Raw genomic sequence first — 24692 nt, forward strand, 5'->3', positions numbered from 1 at the left:
ACTGATGTGGTGAATTGATTGTTCATGGCTTCTTCTGGATGCATCCGAGGAACAATGAACCTATCAGACAGATTAGTATTTGAATGCTTCATCTCCAATTTCTCTTTCTGGCGGTCTTGCGACAGCTCTCACACCACAGATGTGTTGATCTTGTGCAGGACGTCAATTTACAAGAGCATCGGAGCCTTCAAAAGCACAATTTTGACACAGCAACCCTTGAGTATTTCTATTAACAAGCATCACTGGGAATCACATGCAAGTCCAAGGCCTGGCAGCGGGAGTCAACTCGACCAGGACCAGTGCACAGAGGACATCGTCTATCTGCAGACGCACAGTTAAAGCAGGGCTTCCCCTGTATGGCAAACAGAGGATTGCCTACCCGTCTTGCCAAAGAACAGTTAGCCAACGTAAACATCGGCCTCTCGTAGTTCTTGCAGCAGATACCCCAGCTGCCAGCTCAGAGGATGTTCCAGAAACGAGGCAACTAGACAGCAGTGCAGTCGACAGAAAAACGCAGCCTTCGACATCAGATTCTGTCCCTTCAGCGCAGCCAGAAGCATCTAGCAGCAGGGACGGGGCAGGGGAAACCTCTCCCTTTGTGCAGCAGTACCCCATTGTGAGCGAAGGCCGCCGCAGCAGCTCCTGGGGACACAAGCAAGGCGCTGACAAGCGTTCCCTCTGGGGCACTTTCATCAAGGTGATGCTCAGCAGTGCACCCGCAGAGTTTGCACCCGCCACCTTCCGCTTGCTCTAAGAATCATGGATTCTTGCCATGTTAATTTAGAGGACGTAGAATGCAGACCTCAAGGCAGAGCTAGCGCCAAAAGATGGAGAAAGGGTTACCTCGCGAGTGCGCGCCATGCAGCAACACTACATTGATCCTCCGGCCCAGGAGCACTTGATGGCCAACTTGACCATAGATTGAGAAGTCTCATCCGAACAACAACCACCGCCGTGAGCACCTATCTTTCTTAATGAGGAGTTGATGCGGGTGTAGGGGCACAAACGCTCAAGTAGGCAAGCAAAGAAGCAGAGCCCTTGTGCCCTCGCATGCCATTGATGTTTCTGTGTTGTCTGCAGGGCGTGGCTTTGATAGTGCTGGGAGGGGGTGCAGCGATCTCTCGCCTGAGAGACTTCCTAGGGAAGGCTGGGCAGGTGCTGAGGGAGTTGACATATCCAAAGCCGGGGGCCATTCTGCGCCTGACATGCGCTGTGCTGCTGTCGTCCGCAGCGCTCACCCTCATTGTCTGGGGTCTTGACAAGGGTTTCTCTTCTGTGCTTCTGCCGCCTGTGACGCGGAAATTTACAGGCATGTCCTGACCTGATGGGGAAGGAAGTGTCATTTGATCGCAAATCGAGCGGAAATGGAGAATACTTTAGAGTGAGTTTGGAAGACGGGATGATGAGGACAGCGAGAACATGGATTCATAGAGAGATAACATGGAACACGATGCTTTAGCCAGGTCACCTAATGTCGGCGTATCCTGGAGTGCTGTGGGTCTATTTATTGTGCTGCTGCAACCTTCTTCAAGCTCCAGCGTAACAAGAACAATTGAGATTGCTTTTCTCTGAGGTTGGCAATTTTTTGCCAGCTTTGTTAATTTGTAAGCAGAAAAAAAATCTGCTTACACAGTCCAGTCTTATTGTGCCAACCCGCATGCTGCTTCCAACATGGGTCTGCACAGCCCGTGACCATACAGACTAGTTTGATATGACCGATGATTCTGGCCTGATGAGGAATGAGTCTGCCATGAGACTGTCCATCCATCTGGCCGGCAGCCACATGGGCAGGAACCAGTTTGAGAACCACTGTGACACAATGGCATAGCGAGTCTTTGGCCACCAGGCCGTCAAAGCCATCTCCACAACACTGCATGAAACCGCAGATTCTTTGATCCAAATTTAAATCAAATAATCCGTTTTCATTTCACACTGAATAATATCTGCAGGCTCCATCAGGGACAGCTATAAAGGCCTCACAGTGCCCATGAGGGAATTCTTCAGGGGCTCAAAAGGGTGCAAGATAGATACATGGCGGTCAGTATTCATTCATGCGAGTTCGGTCACATGCTCTTCCTGCCGGAGACAAGTTGCGTCTGCAGACAAGCTACAGAAAAGGCTGCCAGAATTTGAAGAAAATTAGAAAAATAAGCGAGTTCTGGGCACCTGGCTATGGCTGCTGGGGGGTGGCCCTTCTGCACAGCCTGGATGATGCGCTTGTCAAAGGCTTCCAGGGAGGCAGCAAACTCTGTGTCCTTGTACTGCGCCACTGTGCTTGTTATCTCGTCCCTGTCCCAAATAGGTGTGGACACATAGCCCGGCCCTGCATCAAGCTACATTTAGTGCTCCTGAGTTGGGAAACCATTGTGTTGTTGTTTGCATGACGTTTGCTTGTAAGGCAACCCTCTCAGAGGCGCTCGCTCTGCCTCGGTGTCTGCATTCCTCTTTCTCAACTTCTTTTCATCGCACCAAGGAAGAAACAGCATTCAATAACAAGTCTAATCAAGAAGTCTGCACTCCATCAGCTGCATTATGCATAGCAGGATTTGCATCAATGTCTGCCATTGCTCTCCTCTTATGCAGGAGACTCCATGTGCCTACAGAGAGATGGCTTTTGGGTGCGCCTTGCTGGCTGTCATAGACCGGGCGGGACCCAGTAGGGATACAAGCCTGCAGCGGAGGAGAATTGCCCTTGCAGAGAGTTCTAAAAGCGCACCTATGACTATGACGTCGATGCCAAACAGCATGAGCTCCCGCCGCAGGCTGTCGGACATGCCTTCCAGGGCGTGCTTGGACGCGCAGTAAGCTCCCACAAATGGAGCACTGTACTTCCCTGAGATTGATGATATGTTGATTATGCGGCCGGGAGGGCCCTGCAGACTCTTGTCTGCACCCAGCTGAGGCAGGAACGCCTGCATAGAACATTCAATGTGTTGCACAAAGGTCAAGAGAAAAGTAGATATATATCTTTAAGACATTTACACGATGTTCCTCCCAGAGGCGAGTTGTGTCTGCAGACAAGCTGCAGGCAAAGGCTGGCTCATATCCTGCCCCTTGCTGGGCTTGCCAGATCCAAGACACAACCAACCGTGGCCACGGTGCTCAATTTATACAGCCCCCCGCCAGCCCGGGAACACAGTTTTGTTCTCAAGCAACGAGGGAATGCAAGACTTAGAAGGCAGGGCAAGCGCCACCTGAGGAGAAAGGGCTGCCGTCTCGCGGCTTTTGTAGTGCTGGAAATGGGACTGCTACCAAGCGTTACTAGGTGCATCTGGCCTGCTATCAAGAGGAGCACACCTGTGTGACTGCAAGGGTGCCGACCAGGTTCACTTGGATGACCCTCCTGAACTCCTCGATTGGCTGGTGCGCCAGGCAGGCGTGGTTTGCAATGCCAGCATTGTTCACCAGGCCAGCCAGAGTCCTCCCCTCCAATGCTTGACGCACCTGGGGACGAGATAAGTTTTGTCTGAAAATTGAATCTGATCGAGCTTCCTGCATTTTGATTTCTTGTTTGTGTATAGGAGTAAAATTGAGCCAAGCAGTGGGGGATGTCTCGAGGGGAGTCCGGGAAAGAGTCACATGTAATACGACCTGGCATTTTACAAGGAAGCTTGGAGCACAATCTGACCTTGGAGGCTGCTTTTGCGATGCCCTCTTCGTCCGTGACATCGAAAACCAGGGGGGTGAAGGCAGACCCAAAGTCAAGAGCCACACTGGCAGCGTCCCGCTGTTTGCGCACGCTGCCAAATACGTGAAATCCTGCCACTACCAAAGCTTTTGCTATCTCGTAGCCTATGCCAGTGGATACGCCTGTCACTACAACGGACCTCCTCTTTGTGGGCGAGAGCTCCTGCAACACAGGGATCCGAATTGGAGAGGAGGAGCTATCGTGCTGACATATCTCGGTTTTGCAGGAAGGTAGTGAATGATCGCATTTTTACCAGTGCAGAAAGACATCTATGTATATTTGTCCTCCCTGCAGCGTATGTGGCACGTAAGAACATCGGCTCACCATCTGTCGGTACGGTTGTTGCAGTACGCGTCAAGTAGCCATTGCAACGCAACAAATAATTACAGACATAATTATTTTTTCATGTCTACGCGTAGTTTATGGGCCTGCGACATGAAGGACGTTTCAATTCATGGCGAGACACAGCCCCGGCAGGATATAATATCAGCAGGAGGCGAGGTTACAATGTAACCCCAAGCCAAAGCAGTCCAGGCAGCAATGTCACCAAGGGCAAGGAATCTGTGGCGCTTGAGCTGTGATTGCAGGCCTTCCAGCTAAATTCAACAATATTGAAACCCCCTGGGGCTGGCAAAAGCACTTAGGCGTCTGCCACGGGTTCAACCAAGCAAGTTGCAACAATATCGGAAATTTAGTTTCACATCCTATTGCAATGCACACTTGGAGACTTAGGAATTTCATTGGAACGGCATAATACGCCTTGCCAGGCAATACAGCACTACTGCCAAATCCTGTATAAGCTATGCAATTCCTAAAATATAGTGTCAAGACAGTGAAGAGGGCTGCCAAGACCGTCTTAGCGACTTATGCATAGATATAGATATATCAACAGACAACAGTTACAGGGTCAATTAGATGCACACTGGGAGAATTTGGCCTTGTGTCCTAGGACCTGTGCAACACAAGGGGCTCGACTTTGTACCTATGAGAACTGGTTTGCTGCTATTCATCCCCGTCGCCATTGTCTTAGGCTCTCTGTGTCTGCCACCACGCTTAGACTCTTCCTGCGCTTTCGTACTGGTTGTCACGGTCTTCCAGTTGATCAGGGTCGTTGGGGGAATCGAGTACCTCGCTCGGAACGTTTCTGTCACTTGTGCAACACTCAGGCCATTGGTGATGAACGGCAAATTGTCTTTGAATGTCCTGCGCTTCATGATCTGCGTGCTAGGTATGACAGCCTGTTTAGGCCCAGTATTACCACTATGCGTCAGTTCATGTGGCAAGATGATCTTGTACAGGTGGCTCAATTTATCAGACTCTCATTAGGACGCGTAAACACTGATCTAGATACAGTGAACATCTAATCAGCCTTGTTGGCTGGCATGATGTAATGTTTCTCTCTCTCTCTCTCTATATCTAAGCCCACTGAGCAGGCTGTTCTTGATGCGCATATCATCCGCCCCACATGTTGCACCCCATTATCTTGGTCCCACATTCTAGTCTTGCAAAAAATCTGGCATTAAAATTTGCCAGTAGCCGCTTTGGGACACCTGAAATCCTACAATGTCCAGTTCTCTGGTTCAACGCAGTCTGCAGTTCTGTATCAACAGATTTCTGATCACGGCATGCAAGGCCTCCTATTTTGCAATTGACATGACTAGGAGTGAAGTCTCTAGACTCACGACATCACTGAAAACCCTGCATGTGATCACCTCAACGGAGATTCAATCACTGCATCGAAGCACTGGCTGCATTAACATGCTGCCAGAGAGCATGCTGCGCGGCCTAACAGCCAGATTCACTCGCGCACTACTGCGATGCTAGGAGCCGGTGCAGGGGCAATCAAGGCCCCTTCGCTTGCATCATCGTGACCTCATGCAGCAGCCTCCTTCCAGGGGTGGGTGCACCTGCAGGACTGTGGTCGTGACCCTCATGTAAGAGCCTTCTGCCGGGAGAAGGGGCACCGAATGGACTGTGCACATGGCCCTCGTGCAAGAGCCTCCTGCCAGGCGTGGGTGCACCGAGGGGACTGTGCACATGGCCCTCATGCAAGAGCCTTCTGCCTGGGCTTGGCGCGCCTAGAGGGCTGTGAGTGTGGCCCTCGTGCAGCAGCACCCTCATCTTGCCGCTCAGGGTTCGGTGATGCTCATCGTGGGCCTCTGCCTGGGCAATGAGGATCGCCAGGCACAGGGCAGCCATAGTCAAGATCCACCATGATTTCATGGCCTGCAAGTATAAAGCATTCATCTAAATATCCTTTTAGTATTTGACGTATCTAAGTGCTCATTGCTTGCTTACACTTAAAAAAGCAAGCATGATCTGGGATACTGATTTGGTTTTCGGACTTTCAGCTTTCCCAAATTGGGAGAAGGAACGATATCAAACGAAGCTCCAAATTTTACTTGCTGTTGACACCATATGTGGATGAGAAATTGAATATGCGTACCAGGTTACTGCAGTTCAACTCCGATGCCGTTCCCAGCAGGACACTGTCAGCTTCCTCCGGGTATTCTGCTGGTACACAGATGTCACCAGAAAAATATGTTAACTGTGCAGCAGATCTATACCTTCTTTCTATGATGTGCGTCGATGGATTTGACCAAATTTGTGCGCGTGCACGACTCGGCTGCTGGTACAGAAGTACTGGACCAGCAGGTACGACTTCAATCGGCTCTTGCTTGCCGAAGAGACCACCAGACCAAGGCCTTCCTTTTGAACTTCATTTCCTCTTAGAAAGAAACGGCATTAACAGGCAACAGCGTTCAACAGAGCATTTTACATTGTGGAGCAGTCTCTTGCAAGCCATGCAACAATCCATGGTGCTTCTCTCATATGGAGCATGCACATGGCAACCTCCCTAGACGCTGACCACGCCATTTGCACAGCACAGCTTACAAAGGAAAAAACATGCAGCCCTCCATCAGTCCTATTCGGCTGCAGCAAGAAGAGTTAAAGTCTCACGCGACCGTTTGCTTGTGCAAATCTACCCCAACGAGTCCGCTTCAGCCTCAACTTATTTCCGTTAATGGCACCATAGCAATTCATACCATCATGCCAATTATTTGAGTTCCTGGAGCAGTCTGGGTCTACCTTCTCTGCATTCTTGCGCTCACTAATCAGCCTGACACAGTTGCAGTCTATGCAATTACCCCCATGATGCCGAATTGGCAATCACAACCAGTTCCTTCCAACCTCTCAACTGCAGGAGCTTGGATATTTATGTTCACTGCAAGCCTGTCACAGTTGGGGCAAACACGGTGCTCCTCAGGTGGCTGCCCTATGTACAGTGCCTTTTAGGCCAATGTGCCTGATAGGCATTCAGTCCACTGGCCAGCTGAGCTGCCCTCCTGCCACACCACAGCATCACAGACTCCTGAGTAAGCTTCATCGCAATGCTCGGAGCACTGGTTGCCACATGGAACAAGTGAGATGCACTCTGAAGGCCGCAGAATGTCATCAGGAAAGGAGCAGAGTCAGACAATGCACTCCCATGTCAGCTCAGGCTCTTCAAGCACACGACACTGCTTTAAGGCTCACATGCAGGGTTGCAAGTCGGCGCACAGGTGGACACAGCATGCAACCGAGCATCAACAAAGGCAAAAGATATCCATGCTGCAAGAGAGCTGTCAAAGATGAACAGGATCGCAAGCTGATTCCCAAGTCAGATCAGACCCTTCAAGCAATTGACTCATGCTGAAAGGCTGACATGAGGAGATGCAAGACACCGGGAAGGCAGCAATACATTGTACATCACAGCATGCAACAAAGACACGAGCTATGCATGCTGCATAGGAGCTGTTTTTAAAAGATAAACAGGATCGCTAACTGTTTTTCTTGCCATATTGGACACTTCAAGCAAATGAACCATGTCTTTGAGCTGACATGAAAAAATCCAAAGCAGCATGCAAGGCGGGAACAGCATGCAAGGTGGGAACAGCATGCAACAAAGAGAAGAAGCATGCATGAGAGCTTCAGGGGTTGGCTGCGCACTTGGTGATGCTTTGATGATGCTGGAAGCCCCTTTTGCCATCAAGGGTGGGGCCCTTCGCCAGGAGCTGGTGTGTAAGCCTTCTCATACTCTTCAAGGCTCTTGCCGGGTCCAGGTACGAAAGCCTGGTGATCAAACCAGAAATTCTCAACACATTCCGTGCAAAACAAGAAGCAACACCGTGCTGGGTGACTATCAGAGCATCATCAAGCAATCATGCATGCATGCTGGGGAATTGCATGGCGCTGTCTGTTGTTATAGTGAGACAACCAGCGCAGGCAACCAGGAGAGGCTCAGGTTACAGAACCGTGAAATGTCAGTCTCTGAAGAATGTTGCTCGTGAGACTGACAACACATGTAGGCAGGAGGTGTTTTTACTCTAAAAAGGCATGCATGTAAGTGAGCCAGTACTACAGGCAAATCAATAGAGAGACAGGCGCACGTTCTCGTAGGCCTCATAGCGCTTTGTCTCCAACGGTGCTGGGGCGTAGCCGTAGCCAGGTTCATAGGTTCCCTTCTCGGCAGGGGCCCAGGCTAGGCTTTCCTCGGCAGCCTGGGAGAGGGACATGCTGGCCACAAGGACGAACAGGCCCACGAGCAAGAAAGCCTTGCTAGCCTTCATCACCTGCAAAACGTTTCAAGCAATCAGGGAACATTCATTTGTCTACGTCGCTCTCGGTCTTCGGAGGATCTGACGAATTTTCATGAAAGCGATCCGTTAGTGCTGGAGCAATCCATAGGGGCGCAAATCATCGCGTACGTCTAGAAGCAGTTAACAGCATCTACAAGACTTTGCAAAGCACACTCAAGGCAGTAAACAAGGTTGCACTGTCAGATGCGTCACGCGACTTGGTGATTGTCTAAAAGCGCAGCTCACCGAAAGTTTGTTTGGTGGTTGGTTTTCAGTGACGTAGACGGCGAAGGAGATGTCGAAGTCTTTGCAGTTCGAGAGAGTTCAATCGTCGATCTGCTAGATTGTCCGAGGCTCGGAGCTCGTGGAGAATCATTACCAGAAATAGAGTTGCCTGATTAGGCCACCCATCCAGGTGACACACATGCTTGCATGCAAGTGGCGCCTTGGACATTTTGTCTGACTAATGAAGCAAATAGTGGAGAGGGAACCTGGATTAAAACGTGTGACCACTTGCAACGCAGCTGAAGCAAGTGCATGTACTTCTACTGCAGTGCTAGTAAGAGTCTTTCAACCCTTCGACAGGAGGGAGCTGCGAGTCTTTCGATGGCACACATGCTGCACTCATACTCGACATTATCTATGGAATATCACGATGATACAATATTTTTACACAGCTGACGGCTTGCACCGAGCCCACAATAGCGGTGTTCCCCAGAAAATCTGCTCACGCACTCAGTTTGGTAGCAGAAGGGTTCACTCCGCCAGGATACACCGATGTGTCAGGCGGTGTCTTGCCGCCATTTTCTTCCAGTTTCTGGTGAGGCAGAGTGGCAGGCGAGTGCTGCCGCTTGAAGTACCCCGGGCAGACCCCTTTCAGCAGTGGCCGCAGGGCCACGTTCTCCACAACTGCCATGATCGCCATTCCCAGCAGCGAGCAGCCCATTGCCAGCAGGAATGAGCGCCAGTCATACGCCTCAAAGAACACCTTGTGCATTGACTGCACAGCACATGCATCAAATCATCAGACTTGCCACAGCATATGTCTTTGGCTTTGAAAATGAACCCCCACATGTCCGGGGAGATGCAGCAAGCACTCTGAGGACAAGGCAGGGGTCTGCATTGCCTGTACATGCTCATAATCAATCCAGAAAGAGAGCTGCATGCGGAGGCTCAAGCCATGTCAGCTGGAGGCAGCAAGCTTAGGCCTTACATGACATGCATTTCTGATGAGCAAGGTGATCCAGACTGTGCAAGCCATGACATCATGAGACGGGATTTTAATCTCACATGGCATACATCTTAGATGAGCAGGTTTGAGCAGACTGTCCAAGCCATGACATCTTGAGACAAGAAATCAGCCTCACATGACATATATCTGTGATGTGTGCTTTGCAAGGGAGGGAAGCAGGCACTCACCGCATTGAAGGAGAGATCCCAGCCTGGAGCGTTGAAGTAGGCCCACAGAATGAGGCTGGCAAAAGAGAACCAGCAGCCGAAGAGCGCTGACAGAGGGGTGATGATGCGCTGTGTTCGCTCACCCTCCAGCAGGCCCAGCAGGACAGGCAGTGTGGAAGTAGTTGTGATCAGATTCGCCAGCAGGAACAGATTGATGATGCCATAACCCTGCGCAGCACATTCACCAGCTGTTCAGAAAAACAGGAAATGCAGACATCCAGGCAGAGCAAGCGCCAGAGGAAGGAGAAAGGGCTGCCTCGCCGTGTTAATGCAATGCGTGCAATATGCAAGACACCTCCGGTGTTTGCCGTCTTTTGAGAAATTACTGAGACTATTCTTACAAGTCTCAAAGGCCCGGATAAAGACATGACTCAATGAAATTGGGAAATTTATTGGACAGATAGATCACAGCACGCTGGTGGCTTCAGGCAGAGCATGCAAGCATTGTGCCCTGTCTCAGGAATATACGCACATGCGTTTATATGCAGCTTCTGTGCAGACACACCTTGGCTCTTGGCAGCGCCAGTATGTAACAATAACAATGGCAAAATGCACATGGAGGTCAGCAATGTTACCTGCAGGCTGACAATGATGACAGGGACGCTAAGAATAATCACCAGGACCCGAATCCAGATCAGGGGCAGCCCTTTCAGGAAGGAGCCAGAGATATTGTCCACGATAGCATTCTGCAGGCTGTCGATGGCTGACTCACTCATGGTCGCTGCCAGTACTGCCACTATGACAGTGATCCACACCTGCCCCACCCCAGACATCAGACAACTTCTGTACTCCATATTTCTGGTCATTTCTGACCAATCCTCCGCGACGGGAGTTGGTGACAAGCAGAGAATGACCAATGAGTCTCAGGCATGCAGCACATCTCATGACATGCATTGGTTGCACAGTGATCGAGAATCACAAGGTTATATTTGTCCGGTCAGCACTTGTCAGAAAAAATACCTCTGCGGCTCAGGCATGCATCAGACATACAATCATGCCATGCATTGCTAGCAAAGTGATCTCAACGGCATGCATGTCATTTTGCTCGCAGCATATATGAGAGAAGTGGGAGAGATGAGTGGAGCTGACCTGCTGGCCCTTGGCGTTGAGCAGGGCAAAGAGGATGGTGTTGCCGGGGTCATCAGGGCCAGAGGGCTGCCACAGGCCTGACCAGACTGCCAGGAAGCCGCCAAAGCCAAAAATGAACACCACCACTGTGACCTGCAATGCTCCCCAAATCGCGCCAACGCGCAGCTTCGCATCGGATGCTGACGCCCAGCAGCGCTGCCAGATTGCCTCACTGCACATGCCAGAAAAGACCCCTCTTGAGAAGCCATGCATGACATGCATTTCTACGATTGAGGTCATTATAACAATGTTATGATACCACCCTGAAAACCCAGTGTGCACAATGCAGTGACACAAAGATCAAGATTATGTTGATGCATGCACATGCATGCAGCCGTGGATGCATGCATGCCAACACACTAGCATGCAAGCCATTGCGACGTAATGGATTGGGAAGGCTCAGGGATGAGTGCAGCACCTGAATACAGAGGCAGAGAACAGCGAGATTGGCATGACGGCAATGGAGGACAGCCCCTCATTGTTGATGGCCAGGTTGTCTGGCAGTGGGCGCGGCAGGGGCCCTCTGAAGGTCACAGCTGTCCAGATAACCAGGATCGCTGCCAGAGTGAGTCCCAGAGCCGCCTGCACCAAAAGAAAACCTTGCATCTTGCATTTCAAGGTGTGATTTTCTTCTGCAAGGTCAAAGAGATGCTTGCTTGCATGCACCTCAAATGGTGCATGCATGCATGTATGCACCCACAGGAGGCAGGAAGGCAGAATTTAGGCAAGAATTGCTTCAAGGTAAAAAATGCTCCGCCATAAATAGAATGATGTCTTGAAATGCTGACCTGCCACTGATCTGTGATGATGGAGATGTAGAGGCCGCCATAGGCTGTGTATATCATGGACACCACGCCAATGATGACCACGATGGGCACGCGCTCAGTGCCAATCACCAGCTCAAACAGATCGCCAACAGCCGTGTATTCCGCAGTCATAGCAATGCCCATGTTCAGTAGCATGAGCAGTGCCACCCATATCTGAACCACTCGCCCGTACCGCTGCACAACACATGAGAAATCTGCGTGAAGCTCCCGTTGAAGTTCTTTCTGCCTCCTTCTGCAGGGGTATACTTGATTTTGGCTGCGGCCAATTAAGCAGCAGGACTCCTTGCATGAGTGTTGTTACTAAGCACATGCATGCTGCTTGTAAGTTCATCCAAAAACATAGAGAAGCAATTTTTCAGAGTACATGCATGGTCGTGTGCAAATGTGCAAGAAGAACAGCAAAGAATAGAGCTCACATGATTGATGAAATCAGTGAAGGAGAGCAGGTCAGGCTTGCGCCGCTGCACAATTGGTCCCAGGAAGCCCTGTATTAAGATGGGCAGCCCAGAGGCAAGCGCATAGAACATCAGTCCGAACCATCCTGTGGCAGCACAAGAAGACTTTATATGATTGCTCTAAATAGACATGCAGACGCAGCAACCAGTATCTACTGACTTTAAATTTGTAGGATGTGCACCGCTGTATTGAGGAACAGGTATACATGGTGAGCCAGTCAGAATAATTTAGACTGTCTGAAGTCCACTCGTCATGCCATCATGACATGACATGTACTAAGCATGCATGCTAGTGTCAGCAGGCAGCACACCAGCGATGTTGGCATATGAGGCTGGGCTGAAGAGTGTCCAAGAGCCCATGGCAGCTGCATAGAAGCTCCAGGCTATTCGGAATGTGCCCACAGAATTCCGTGCAGTCAGGAAGAACTCAGGGGTATCAGGACCGTGCTTCCTGTGCCTGTGGCAACGAATATATCTTGTTAACACAGAGGACAACTTGCTGGTGCAGTACTGCTAAAACATGTCAACCTAGCCCATCCAAGCAAAGCTGTGCAGACAGCGTGCACTGGGTTTCCAACATGGTCTGCTTGAAGGTGAAATTACCTGACGAATGTCAAAAAGCATGCTGCAGCGCCGAACAAAACAACCACCACTGATGCCACCACATAAGTGACATACACCAAGGTGGTGGCCATCGCAGTTTTTATTCACTGCACCAGATCCCTCAGCAGATGTCCAGCTCTGGTTTGGCCTGCGGATTCCGATGTGAAGACACAAACAATCAGCGATCAAATGATAAATCTTATTATTGCTGCATAAGGTCTACAAGTGGCTGAAATCCCTGTTAAAAACTCTGAGGACAAGTGCTGCATGTTCTTAGGTGGTGGGTCACCTTAAATAGTACCTCCCTGATCAGGTTTTATTGGATCAACTCAATCATAGAAAAATTGAACTGAATCTGAGAGCTTCACGCAGCAACATAAAGCATGACGTCCAGAGCTAGTCAAACAACAGATCGATGCCACATTCAGAAGCGAGACAGGAATAAACAACACCCTTTCAAGCTCACGAAGTGCACCAACAGGAGCATCAAAATTTAAGACCTCCTCAAGAATCCAGTTTGCTCGAAATCCTTTTTCTCGATGGAGTTTCTCCAGCTGGATTCCTCATTCGCAGGAACGCCCCTTGCTGCATGCCTTGGCGTCTAGAATTTCTTGGACATTCTCAGCAATTTTTGGGCAACGACATTCACTTCACAGCCTTGGACTATTGTAATGCGTCGCAGTTGAATTTCGAAAATATGCCTGGAGATCACTGGGACGGGGGTAATGGCCAATCTGCGGGTTGGCGCGATAGCAACTCAGCCAACCACGATGGATCTGGAGGATGGCCCTCTGAGGGCGCCAGGGGTGGGCATTCGGCACAGCAGAAAGATAACAATGATCTTGGATTCGCATTAGCAGGAAATGGGTTCCTGGACAACAATCCTCCTTTTCCAGGACGAGGTGATGATCACCGTCGCTTTGAAGAAGGAGCCAGCTACAGCGGCGGCCTATATAGCGGACCTACGGGCGACAAATTTGGGGAGCCTATGAATCCGCAGGACCGAAAGGAGCGGCTCACAGTTCCAAAGCCGAAAGGTGTGTGACGGATCCCATCCTGGGCAACAGACTTATTGCCACCTCATGCACTGCATTGCCCTTGGTGGAGTCGATAAGCAATGCTGACACCAGTGAGAAAATTCACTATAATGTGCATTGATGATGCGTTTGATCGTGCGTCTACATTTCTGGGTTGGCAGAGTAGCTTGCTCCATCCTGCCGGTTAGCCCTCATGAACTTCTACGTTGATATGCAGAATCCCCTATCCGGCTGAAAGCGCCGTCTACGTTCTCATTCTCACAAAATTCTTTGTTTTCGTAGGTGGTGCCTGGGGAACTGCCAGCGATGACGTAGATCCCTTTGAAGAGAACGAGAAGCGACGCCATGAGCAAGACGTCATATTCGAAAAGGACTCCAGCCAGCCAGCCATCAACTTTGATGCCTATGAACATATCCCGGTAAACATTGCGCTCTGCTATTGCACAAACGCATCAGAAATAATGGAGCCACTTCTCATGTCACCTGGAGCATGGCTGAACTGGTGCTGAGGCTTCCTTGTGCTCCAGAGGAAGCATCCTGTTGACATCACACTTTCACTCGTGTGGGCCAGATGAGAGCACGCCAACATACTGCGGGATGTCTGACCTCACAAGTCAAGACCATTGTTCTGAGCACGTGCATGTCTATTTGCTTCAGGTGAAGGTGACCGGAGACAAGGCGCCCCAGCCAATCACGACTTTCAGCGGCGCAGATCTGGAGAAGAGCGTGGCTGCGAACGTGGTGCGCTGCCGCTACAAGAAGCCGACGCCTGTGCAGAAGTACGCGATCCCCATCGGCCTGGCTGGGCGAGACCTGATGGCCTGCGCGCAGACCGGCTCCGGCAAGACAGCTGCCTTCTGCTTCCCCATCATCTCCCTCATTCTCAACTCAGGTTCATCCCCACCCTCCCTTCCTTGGCACCCCTTCTCCATGCAGCAAGGGCTAGATCTGCCAGGCATGTGTGAGGTATCTTGCAGTCAACTACATGCGCCACGGCAGGTAGCAACGCAGCTCTTCAGTTAAGAGTCTTCACTGCATTTTTAAAAGCGGATGAAAATTATGGAAATCCGTGTCCTGACGGCTGTGTGTCATGCCTGCCAGAAGATTTCGCGGCGACCAAGTCAGGATACAGCAGGAGGGTGTACCCCAAGGCGCTCATCATGGGCCCCACGCGCGAGCTGACCAACCAGATCTATGAGGAGTCCCGCAAGTTCACCTACCAGACGGGCCTGCGCCCAGTCGTTGTCTATGGCGGTGCCCCCGTTCTCGACCAGGTGCGCAGTATCATGAGTGCACAGTTGCATTCCATGGTGGCTTGTACACATATGCATGCATATACCGCTGCAGCGCAACAGCTTCCCGCTTGCAACTGCATGCACCAGTGCAGCGACTGCTCCATGCATTCTGCTAGCTTCATCAGTCCGTGCACAGTTTCCAAGGGCTTGCTTTGATGTCCTGATACCCTGCTAGCCCGAGGTCAGCAGTCTTCAATCCCAGAAATAATGACTCCTGAGCTGTTTTGGTTGATGCAGATCCGCCAGCTGGAGCGCGGCGTAGACATCCTGGTTGCAACACCGGGGCGGCTGTCAAGCTTCATAGAGCGGGGCCGCGTCTCGCTATCGCGCACCAAGTACTGCTCTCAAGATCCTGTTCTGCTGAAATGCATTGCAGTCCCATTGCTTGTCCTGCTGCTAAGTAGGGCCGTTTCCAGCATCCTCGACAACTAGGTCTGGTTTTGGATGATGAATCCCAGAATGTCTTACTTGTGGAAGTGAGAATTGCTGATGTGGCATGCATGATGCATCACTACAGGTACCTGGTGCTGGACGAGGCAGACCGCATGCTGGACATGGGATTCGAGCCGCAGATACGCTCCATCGTGGATGCCACGGACATGCCCAAGCCAGGTCAGCCGCTGACAGCCTGACACATGTGACAGCCCAGAACGGCTGTGCCATGCATGCATTTGTGCGTAGAGCATTTGCTGCAGAGTAAGCGGAGCTGCTTACATTGAAGGGTGAGTTTGCAGGGCGATGTCAAAAGGTGGAGTCGTTGTCCTTCGCAAACTCTGTGCAGACAAATGCATGCATGGCACAGCTGGTATCTGAGAGGCACATGTATCAATTGCAAAGCAGTATGAGCTGCTTGATAAAAGAGAAACAGCTGTACTGCACCGTTTCAAGGACCTGTTGACTTTCCAAAAGCGGGTTGCAATTCCCCAGATTGAGACAGAGCATGCATGTGAGCGCAGGATCGCGGCAGACGCTGATGTTCAGCGCAACCTTCCCCAAGGAGATCCAGGAGCTGGCGGCCGACTTCATGTCCAACTACCTGTTCCTGGCCGTAGGCCGCGTGGGCTCCTCCACCAACCTCATCATCCAGCACTTTGAGGAGGTCGAGCCCGGCGACAAGCAGAAGCTGCTCGTTAGCCTTGTCCGCGCTGTGCCGGTGAGCTGCATGGCCTTGAATTGCTGTTGCTGTTGCCTGCCAGTTGGCCTCAAGCTGCTATTGCCGGCCATTTTTAACCTGTGTCTAATGCTTGGCATGCATGCCATATTGCCCTGTCTCCGATGACTTTCACTTTCAAAAGTCATCAGTGCTTAAAGTATGAAAGATGCTCAGATACTCCAATACGGTGCAATGCGCATGTGCAGGGTTTGACGCTGGTGTTCGTAGAGACAAAGGTGTGGGCTGACAGGCTGGAGCACTTCCTCGTCCAGAACAAGTTTCCCGCCACCACCATCCACGGCGACCTTTCCCAGGAGGAGCGCGAATATGTGAGTCTGTCCCACACCCCAACATGCTTTCATCAATGAAATGACTGATGGTGCGCAAAACAGAGGACACCGCTGCAAGCAAGAGCACTCTGAGCTTACCCGTACCCCTCCTCGGCTCCAAATGGGTAATGGAGCTTGGAATGGGCTTGAACCGCTTGGGAACGTCCAGAGTGCTCTTGTAATCCTTCTAATATCATTATTATTATTAGTACATGCTTTTCCTGCCATAGGCAAGGTGCGTCTGCAGACAAGCTGCATGTGAAGCCTGCCACATATCCTACCCATTGATGGACTTGCAAGATCCGAGCAAGACCCAGTCACCCGGAGCAGTTTTTATACTGCCCCCCGCCAGCCTGGGGCCTTCTATACGGCCTTATACTGCTACCGAGCCTGCAAAGCCGATGCACATGCATGCAGTCGCTGGAGCAGTTCCGCTGCGGAGCCAAGCCGATCCTGGTGGCGACCGATGTGGCCTCGCGCGGCCTGGACATTCCCCACGTGACGCATGTCATCAATTATGATCTGCCGCGCGACATCGAGTCGTACGTCCACCGCATCGGCCGCACGGGCCGCGCCGGCAAGAAGGGCATTACGACCGCCTTCTTCAGCCCCGGCAAGGACAGCAACCTCGCCCAGGCCCTCGTCGACCTGCTCAAGGTACCCAGACACTTTGATCTTCCCCATTTGTAAGCAGCACTCATCCATTTGCAGGGGCACTTTGAGCATGATCTCTGGGCAATTACATCTCGGCTTGCGCCCTCCAGCCAGCCCCCACTTTTTACTCTCATGGAAGCTCGGGCATGCATGCGCAGGCTTGTCCACATGTGCAATATGTGGGAGTGGTTGACTGTGCAGGAGACCAATCAGGAGGTGCCAGAGTTCCTGGTGGAGGAGGCCAAGGCGGCCGGCCCGTACTCGACGCCACCGGCCCGCCGCGGCTTTGGGGGCCGCGACGTCCGCGAGGGCCACAGCCGCGGCGGCGGCGGTAAGATCGCTCTATGTCAATCTTGTGGCTTTTCATTGATAGGATGTCACTTAATTTCAGGGTGCCCCTGGAGGTTGGTTGCAGCAGCCAGGGGCAAAGTCCATGCATGCTTCTTTGACATGGGCAGAGAACCCAGGGCATCCCTGACCAGGGGCAAAATATTGATCCCTGGATCTTTGCAAGCGCGAGTTCTCTGCAGACTGCAGTCTGCAGTCTGGGGGCTATTTTAGTCAGCTGACTGGCATTGCTTTCATTGGTGGGCTAGGAAGGCATGTGTGAAATGAGAATTTGTGATATCAGGAGACTATGGGCGTGGCGGCGACACTGGCTATGGCGGCGGCGACGGTGGCTACGGCGGCGGGGGAGGCCAGGAGGACCTAACCTGGGGCTCTTCTGCAGGTACTGTCCATTGTGCCCTGATGTCGAGCATATCACGCACTCTACTAAAGTGACTCTAGCTCTGACCCCCCTTGCTGCAGTGGCGGCATGATGACATAGATCTTGCACCCTTGCTATTGAGGCCCCGTCAGGCATCTATCACCCTCCAACAAAGGTTTGGTGCATTGTTATAGAGAAGGTTCCGCAGTGCGGATGCACATCCAATCCCTGCAAGTCTTTGTGGCGAGACGCTGTGATTTTGCTATTGCAGGGGATGGTACACAAGGTGGAGGTGGCGGCAACACTGTGCAGGACGATGGAGGCTGGGGCGCTCCTGCAGGTGCTGCTACTTGATCTCGACCACATCTCTGCCAGAGTCTGCCAAAACTACCTTGTCTTTCTGCTGGTTGACAGGTCAGCAGTGGTGGGCACAAAGCAAGTCGTATTAGTGACTTTCTTGCTCGGGACAGCATAGAACAAAAGGAATGTCACTATCGTTGGGCAGCATATGATTGAGGATTCCTGTGTGCAGGTAACCCCAGCAGCAACGGCACCGGTGGTGGATGGGAAACCATTGCCCCCTCTGGCGGTGCCCAGAAGGGCGGCTGGGCATAGATGGATGTAAACACAGCAGCATGCTCAACACACCGGCCAATTCATGCATATTTCCAAGCATAGTGTGGCAGGACTCGCAGAAACATAGTCAATTTTAGTCTGGGTAAACGATCTTGCTTAGGAAGAAGCTGTACTCACGTCAACGCTGTCACAGGTGATCCTCTCAAATCACAGCTCAAGAAAACAGTTTTGCAGATGTGTGTCCTGTCTGCTCAAGTGAGTAGCAACTTAGGATGTCTTTAGAAGATTCCTGCAATTCTGCACGCCACTGGTCTTGTATGCATAGCTGATTACCCAAGGTTGACCCAGAACATGTGATCCTATGGTACAAAGTGTATAGGATCGAAATAAGATCATTCTGCTGTGACGCACCAGGGTTCAGGGGAATATAGAGGGTGGCAACCTTTGATGCAAGGCGCTGTGCACCTAGATGATGTTGATGCAGCTCTTTTACAGTGATAGGCATCATCTCGCAGCCGTGATCAGAGAAAACTGCGCAAGTGCTTGCGCGAAATTTTGTACAGGTAGCGCACAAGTTGAAAGTTACAATTGTAATATGATGTGCTTTAGCACCTGTGTTCCTTTCAAGACCATGATGTGGCAGGTCTACAGGGCATCTCTTCCAATATTAGTGCATAAACAATTAGACATTCTGGTGCTTCATGCAATTTCACTCTTGGACGTTCCAACTGCTGCAGCGCTTCCTGTCATTTCCCCTGTGAAAGGGTCAACCCTCTGCCGCAATGCCAGGTTCTTATAGTACCCAGACGCCGTCCTCTCTGCATTTGGATGCCAATTCCTGCACAGCCGGACAAACAGACACTCGTTGGAGTCCCTATATTTGTCTGCTGTTCAACGCTCTTTTGCATTTTAGATAAGAGGAATGCAGACATCATGGCAGCGCAAGCGCCAGGGAGCAAATACAAACATCATCAGCAGCCACAGCTGGCTGCACCACATTTGTTTTGCCTCCTCCCTAAGCAACCACCTAAATTGAATAACATTGAAAGATGTTTGGTATGAGACTTATCCCCTGTGCGCACCTGATCATGTCACGCAGAGCAGAACTGCTGAGGCTGTCGGGGCTGCGAAACCTTCTGACCTCCACTTTGAGCGCTGCCCTGATTTCGCTTTCGTGGCAGCGGCCGCTGCGCTGTAGCCTTGCATCCGCAAATCGCGCTGCATGCACAAGCCATCAGAGTCAGGCTGTGAGCCTCAGCATCCAACAACGTAAATCTGATGATATCACGAGGTGTGCTGCCCTGCTGCTGTGCTGATCGTATTTCTCCATGGCACTGCAGCCTTTGTGGTGAGAACCTCTGGGATCACAAAGGCTGATGGGGCTCTGGACAACACAATCAGCACTGACAGCGAAAGAAACTGCATGAGTGCATGATCCAGACTTGGCTGCATTCAATCTTGCTATAGCGTGTCATGACGGCATATATCCTTGGACAGCACAGTGTGTAAGCATGCTCACCAAATTCCTGCCACTGACTCTCAAGCTCCACTGCCTCTTCCGGATTGAGCCGATCCGGCCGCCCGACTTCATACACAGCAGCCGCCATGCAGGCGCCAATTCCAGTGGAGATGCTCCAAGTGCCATCCCCCAGCCCCGCCTGAAAGGCCCACGCCACTGCTGCGCCGCTCGCTGCAAAGAGCAGCACTGTGGGCACTCGGATGAGCAGCGGTGCGCTGTATGCTGGGTCCTCCACCCTGCCGACAAATGCAAAAAAGCTTACGTCTTGCCCTTGTTCATCTTAACATAAAATGCTGTTCCTGCCACATGCAAAGTTTGCCTGCAGACAAGCTTGCACCTTAGCAAGAGGTCTTACACCCTAAGACATGCTGTCAAGTCCACTCATTGTGAACTTTTTCCCATATTCCGCATCTGTGAGGTCCAGATCATAACAGCTACCATATTACTGATGCTGATTGGCACAGGGGCCCAAGCTCCAAGTGCAGGGCCTTGCCAAGGAACCTGAGGAGCCATCAACATGTGCTGCTGAACTAAAAAGCCTCGATTCCCACGGCAGCTCACCTCTGGCCTGTCAGCCGGCCAAGCTGGCGGAGGACCCAGTCAGAGGGGCGCTCGGTCTCTATGCGGCCCAGGAACAGCAGCAGCAGCTGCAGAGGGCTGCAGAAATACAGCGCCACAGCCCACAGGCCCCCGGCCGCCAAATCCCCCAATCCAAGCCCACTCGCAGTTTGAAGGCTGCCCAAACCACTGGTGACGCCGTCGCCATAGATTGCATCAGCTATATCCTCCTGATTCAATGATGCAATTCCCAACGCCAGTCCAGTCAACAGGATTGCTGCATGCAGACAGACACAAGTGCCTCAATGACAGTGTTGCCGGTGAGCCGTAAAACTGAATTGGCATGCATACAATTGAGTGGGCAAGTCAGGTACGGTAGCAGTTCTCACTTGACGTCAAGATAATGAGACGATCTTTGCTCAGCTGGGAGGCAGTGCTCTTATCCTGTTTCTGCTGACATACTGTTGGGCAGACTCCAAGCCCTACAGATTTGCAATTTCTGTGAAGGTGGAGATCTTTGGTCAGCACCAATACAGGATGTCGAGCTCTATTCTGGCAACAGGGATTGAGATTGCGACCTTGTACACAAGGTTGCTGCTCTTGCACAGCCACTATGAGCTACTCACTAGCTTATGCAGGATGAGGATCCTAACTTGATCGCGGCACTGGAAACGCTCACCTCGTGAACAGTTGTCTCTGACTGTATGCGAATGTCGCTGACTTCCTTTCATTTGTCTCAAACGCCATGGACTACATAATTGCGATCGCTTTCGCAGGACAAGCTTAGTGCAGGAGCAAGGCTCCTGGCTCAGAGTGCGACCTATGACTCTGGAATGAAAACAAGACTGCATTCCCGAGCATACAAATTGCTGTGGGGATTGCATGGCCTGCACTTGAAGGCTATCACGCTGGCATCTCTATTGGTTGTGCGCGTTTGCTAGATCGATATTGTCAGCAGCGATCCAGAAGTGCATCTCGTTTGTAGGAGTAACATTTATTGAAGTAAGTCACAGGTTCCTTGATGCCAACTGTGCTCTCCTCGAGTCCTTTGCCCTGCTTTCGTGGCAAAGTCCGGAACCCAGAAGCATGCAGAGGGCAGTATCTAATCTTTTGAAGTCATTTGGAATTTCATCTGGTCGCTCGAGAGATATTTCTGGAAGACTTGTCATTTCTTACTTCATCAAGAACATTACAGAAGTGCTGACACTGTTTTAATAGGTTCACTGCACAAGGTCTTCATTCCGGGGAGTCAGCAGCCCATCATCTTGTTATAGTGTTTCAAACCTTGCTGGTCTCGGGACAATCGCGAGCATGGCACAGGATGGCACTTACTTCGTGAGCAAGAAGGATCTTTTGCAATGGATCAATTCAACTTTGGACCTGAACATCACGAAGATTGAGCAGGTCCGCAGAGGGTTGAGGAATGTGAAGTTTTGGTGGAAGCAACATGAAATAAGCATCATCGCAATCATCTAAAGTCAAGATTTGTTTCTTGGAGTACCAAGAACGATCCTTACTTTCCCTCTTCTGTTGACATAGACGAGCTCAGGAGCAGTGGCGTGCCAGCTTATAGATGCTCTTCATCCTGGGACAATAAACATGAGCAAGGTAAACGACTGACATACACTACCGATGCCAAAATCATTGAAATTTTGCGCGTCCCCAAGTCCTGTGATGACCTGCCATAGGACCAATAGACAAATTATGTCGAGCATGAACTGCCCTGACTCCACTAATGTGCAGGTGGACTACAATGCCAAGACCGAGTACGACGCAGTGAACAACTACAAGGTCCTCCAAGCAGCTTTACTCAAGCTTGGGGTGGACAAGGTGAGCGCACTCTGCCTTGACACAGATCCTTTCCAAGATACAGAAAGACGCCGCTCAGACCCTCTCGCTACTCTTCATTATTACCTTCTGAACACCATCCAAGCTGGGCTGTCGTGCAGGGGTCCGATGCGACAGTCATCATGACTGATGCATGCTCCGCACATGTGTCGTTTTCAAATGGGTCAACAGTATGCTGACAACATAAGATTGTGTTTGCCTTACGCAGCCTGTGGATGTGAACAAGCTGGTGAAGGGGCGGCCACTGGACAACATGGAGTTCATGCAGTGGTTCAAGGCCTACTGGGACTCGCGCCTGGGAAGCCAGCACCTGAACTACGACGCCGTCAGCCGTCGCAGCCATGCCAAGTCAGGCGCACCCAAAGGCGCCGGCCTCAAGCCTGCTAGTCAAGCCATCTCCCGCCGTCCCACAGAGCCCCAGGTGGGCTGAACAACCTTGCCCCCACAGCTTCAAATGTGTACTCGCCATACTCACTCAATCTTTGCGGGTTGATGCTGTCATGCAAAGCCGGAACGGGCCTTGGGCCATTGCCTGATGCAAAGCTGCCGGCACGGAGTTTCCCTGCTCACAAAAGTGTCCTGGCTCCTACTCACAGCGAACCTCAGCATTGTGGTTTCTTTGCTACGGAAAGGATAAACACTGCAGCAACACCTGGCGTCCCTCAAGTCTGCTGCAAGAGCCTGGGATGACTGCTGTGTGCAGGTGTCGACGCCGATGGGCCGGGGTGCGGACATGCGGAGGCCGGCAGTGCCGAAGGAGAATCTGCACGCGCAGTCGACCGGCAGCACGGCCGGCAGCAAGGCGGCCGCCGCCCTCCGGCAGCGCAGCAATGGACATGACAGCAGCCTGGTGCAGGAGCTCACGGAACAGGCACGCATGCACCACCACACAACTTTATTAGTCCGCCCAATCTAGAGGAGGACCTAAAAAAAAGGGGACAACCTCCTTATGGCCTGCCCAAATGTATATTGAACTGCAAAGACAGAGGCTGGGGAGCTTCTGAAACAACAGTAAATTCACAAATAGATGAAGATAAGAGACTACGGGTTGTTCAAGCCAGTGCCTTGTACCACTCTAATCAACAATTTCCTGGTGCAGGGACTAGTAATCCCTTCCACACTCCTCCTGTTGCTTTTTTCATGCAGGAATCTGTCCTCGCAGCGTGCGCAGGTGTTGCTGTGGCCTTTCTTGAGAAGGGCATAAACAAGTACAAACCTTTCAGCAAGCTCTTGCACCCTTTATTTGGCACTGGAGCACAACCATTTGACCCTTCTCTCTGAAGGTGCCCAGAGCACGCATGCCTGCTTACGGCTGTTTGTATCCTTCAGAATCTAATACTCTACCACCGGCTGCATCATGTGGATTTTGGTGAAAGGCATATAATCTCTCCAGAGGACTGCATGTAATCGGAGGGTCTGCGGTGGTGGTGTATGCAGCTGTCGGAGCTGCAGGTGACAGCGGCGACGCATCTGGAGGAGAGGGAGTTCTACTTTGCCAAGCTGCGCGACATCGAGGTGCTCTGCCAGATGGACGAAATCAAAAACCAACCGGTGAGCGCTGTTCCCTTTCCTTACACACTCCTTGCAGCACTTCACATTGTGCCTGCATGCAGCGACCAATATCAACAAGGATTGCTTGTTGGTAGATCTTTGATGGTCCGGCCAAGGCACCCTGGACAAAGATGTCACTCACAGAAATTACATTTGACAAAGGAGGCTTTTTAGTGGTGCCATTTTCCAAGGCCCCGGCTGGCGGGGGGCGGTATAAATACTGAGCACCGTGCCCACGGTTGATTGGGTGTTGTTTGGATCTGGCGAGTCCAACAAGGGGTAGGATTGTGGCAGCCTTTAACTGCAGCTTGTCTGCAGGACGTACCTTGCCTTTTGGCAGGTAAAGCGTGTAATAATAATAATATTATTATTATTTTCCAAGGTGGGGGCTCGCATAGTTGTTGTGCGCAGCATGCTGAAGAGAGAGCGTTGCAGATTATGTGGGAGCCCTTTCAGCTGAGTTGTGACGCCTGTAATGCCCTGTGCAGCTGGTGCCCTTCATTGAGAGGGTGCTGTATGCAACGGACAATGCGGCAGCAGAGGATGCAATGGAAGAGGCACGAGCCACTTTCGCCCAGTGAAGTGCTGCAGCAAGCAAATGGCGGGCCAAATCTATAAAGTCACTGGAAAAACACACCCTATGTGTGTGTCCTGAAAGGAAAACAAGCTGCGAATGATAGATGTT

The 24692-nt window shown here is 51.4% G+C and overlaps 4 protein-coding genes across 4 annotated transcripts; 2 read left to right on the plus strand and 2 right to left on the minus strand.

Moving 5' to 3' along the window:
* Nucleotides 1–1701: 1701 nt before the first annotated feature.
* On the minus strand, nt 1702–12870 carry COCSUDRAFT_39311 (NAD(P)-binding protein; the record flags this gene model as incomplete). Its single annotated transcript, XM_005652211.1, has 15 exons — nt 1702–1870; nt 2167–2323; nt 2717–2912; nt 3298–3444; nt 3629–3850; nt 8119–8301; nt 9083–9307; nt 9727–9933; nt 10341–10520; nt 10855–11065; nt 11312–11475; nt 11682–11894; nt 12137–12261; nt 12487–12632; nt 12779–12870. The coding sequence occupies 15 exons, from the start codon at nt 12868–12870 to the stop codon at nt 1702–1704; spliced, it is 2637 nt and encodes an 878-aa protein (XP_005652268.1).
* Nucleotides 12871–13766: 896 nt separating this feature from the next.
* On the plus strand, nt 13767–18471 carry COCSUDRAFT_34952 (DEAD-domain-containing protein; the record flags this gene model as incomplete). The annotated part of the gene is made up of 12 exons (XM_005652212.1): nt 13767–13815; nt 14170–14234; nt 14473–14707; nt 14917–15089; nt 15348–15445; nt 15628–15722; nt 16067–16263; nt 16470–16592; nt 17010–17249; nt 17448–17577; nt 17863–17922; nt 18461–18471. 12 exons carry the CDS (start codon nt 13767–13769, stop codon nt 18469–18471), a joined length of 1476 nt encoding a protein of 491 aa, XP_005652269.1.
* A 759-nt stretch (nt 18472–19230) lies between these two features.
* Nucleotides 19231–21492, minus strand: COCSUDRAFT_55711 (hypothetical protein; the record flags this gene model as incomplete). Its single annotated transcript, XM_005652213.1, has 5 exons — nt 19231–19369; nt 19614–19749; nt 20051–20286; nt 20612–20838; nt 21472–21492. The coding sequence occupies 5 exons, from the start codon at nt 21490–21492 to the stop codon at nt 19231–19233; spliced, it is 759 nt and encodes a 252-aa protein (XP_005652270.1).
* A 427-nt stretch (nt 21493–21919) lies between these two features.
* On the plus strand, nt 21920–24588 carry COCSUDRAFT_55712 (hypothetical protein; the record flags this gene model as incomplete). Its single annotated transcript, XM_005652214.1, has 6 exons — nt 21920–22012; nt 22352–22438; nt 22665–22877; nt 23160–23306; nt 23894–24007; nt 24496–24588. The coding sequence occupies 6 exons, from the start codon at nt 21920–21922 to the stop codon at nt 24586–24588; spliced, it is 747 nt and encodes a 248-aa protein (XP_005652271.1).
* Between the last annotated feature and the right edge of the window lie 104 nt (nt 24589–24692).

This window comes from Coccomyxa subellipsoidea, assembly GCF_000258705.1.
Source record: "Coccomyxa subellipsoidea C-169, whole genome shotgun sequence".
NCBI lineage: Eukaryota > Viridiplantae > Chlorophyta > Trebouxiophyceae > Coccomyxaceae > Coccomyxa > Coccomyxa subellipsoidea.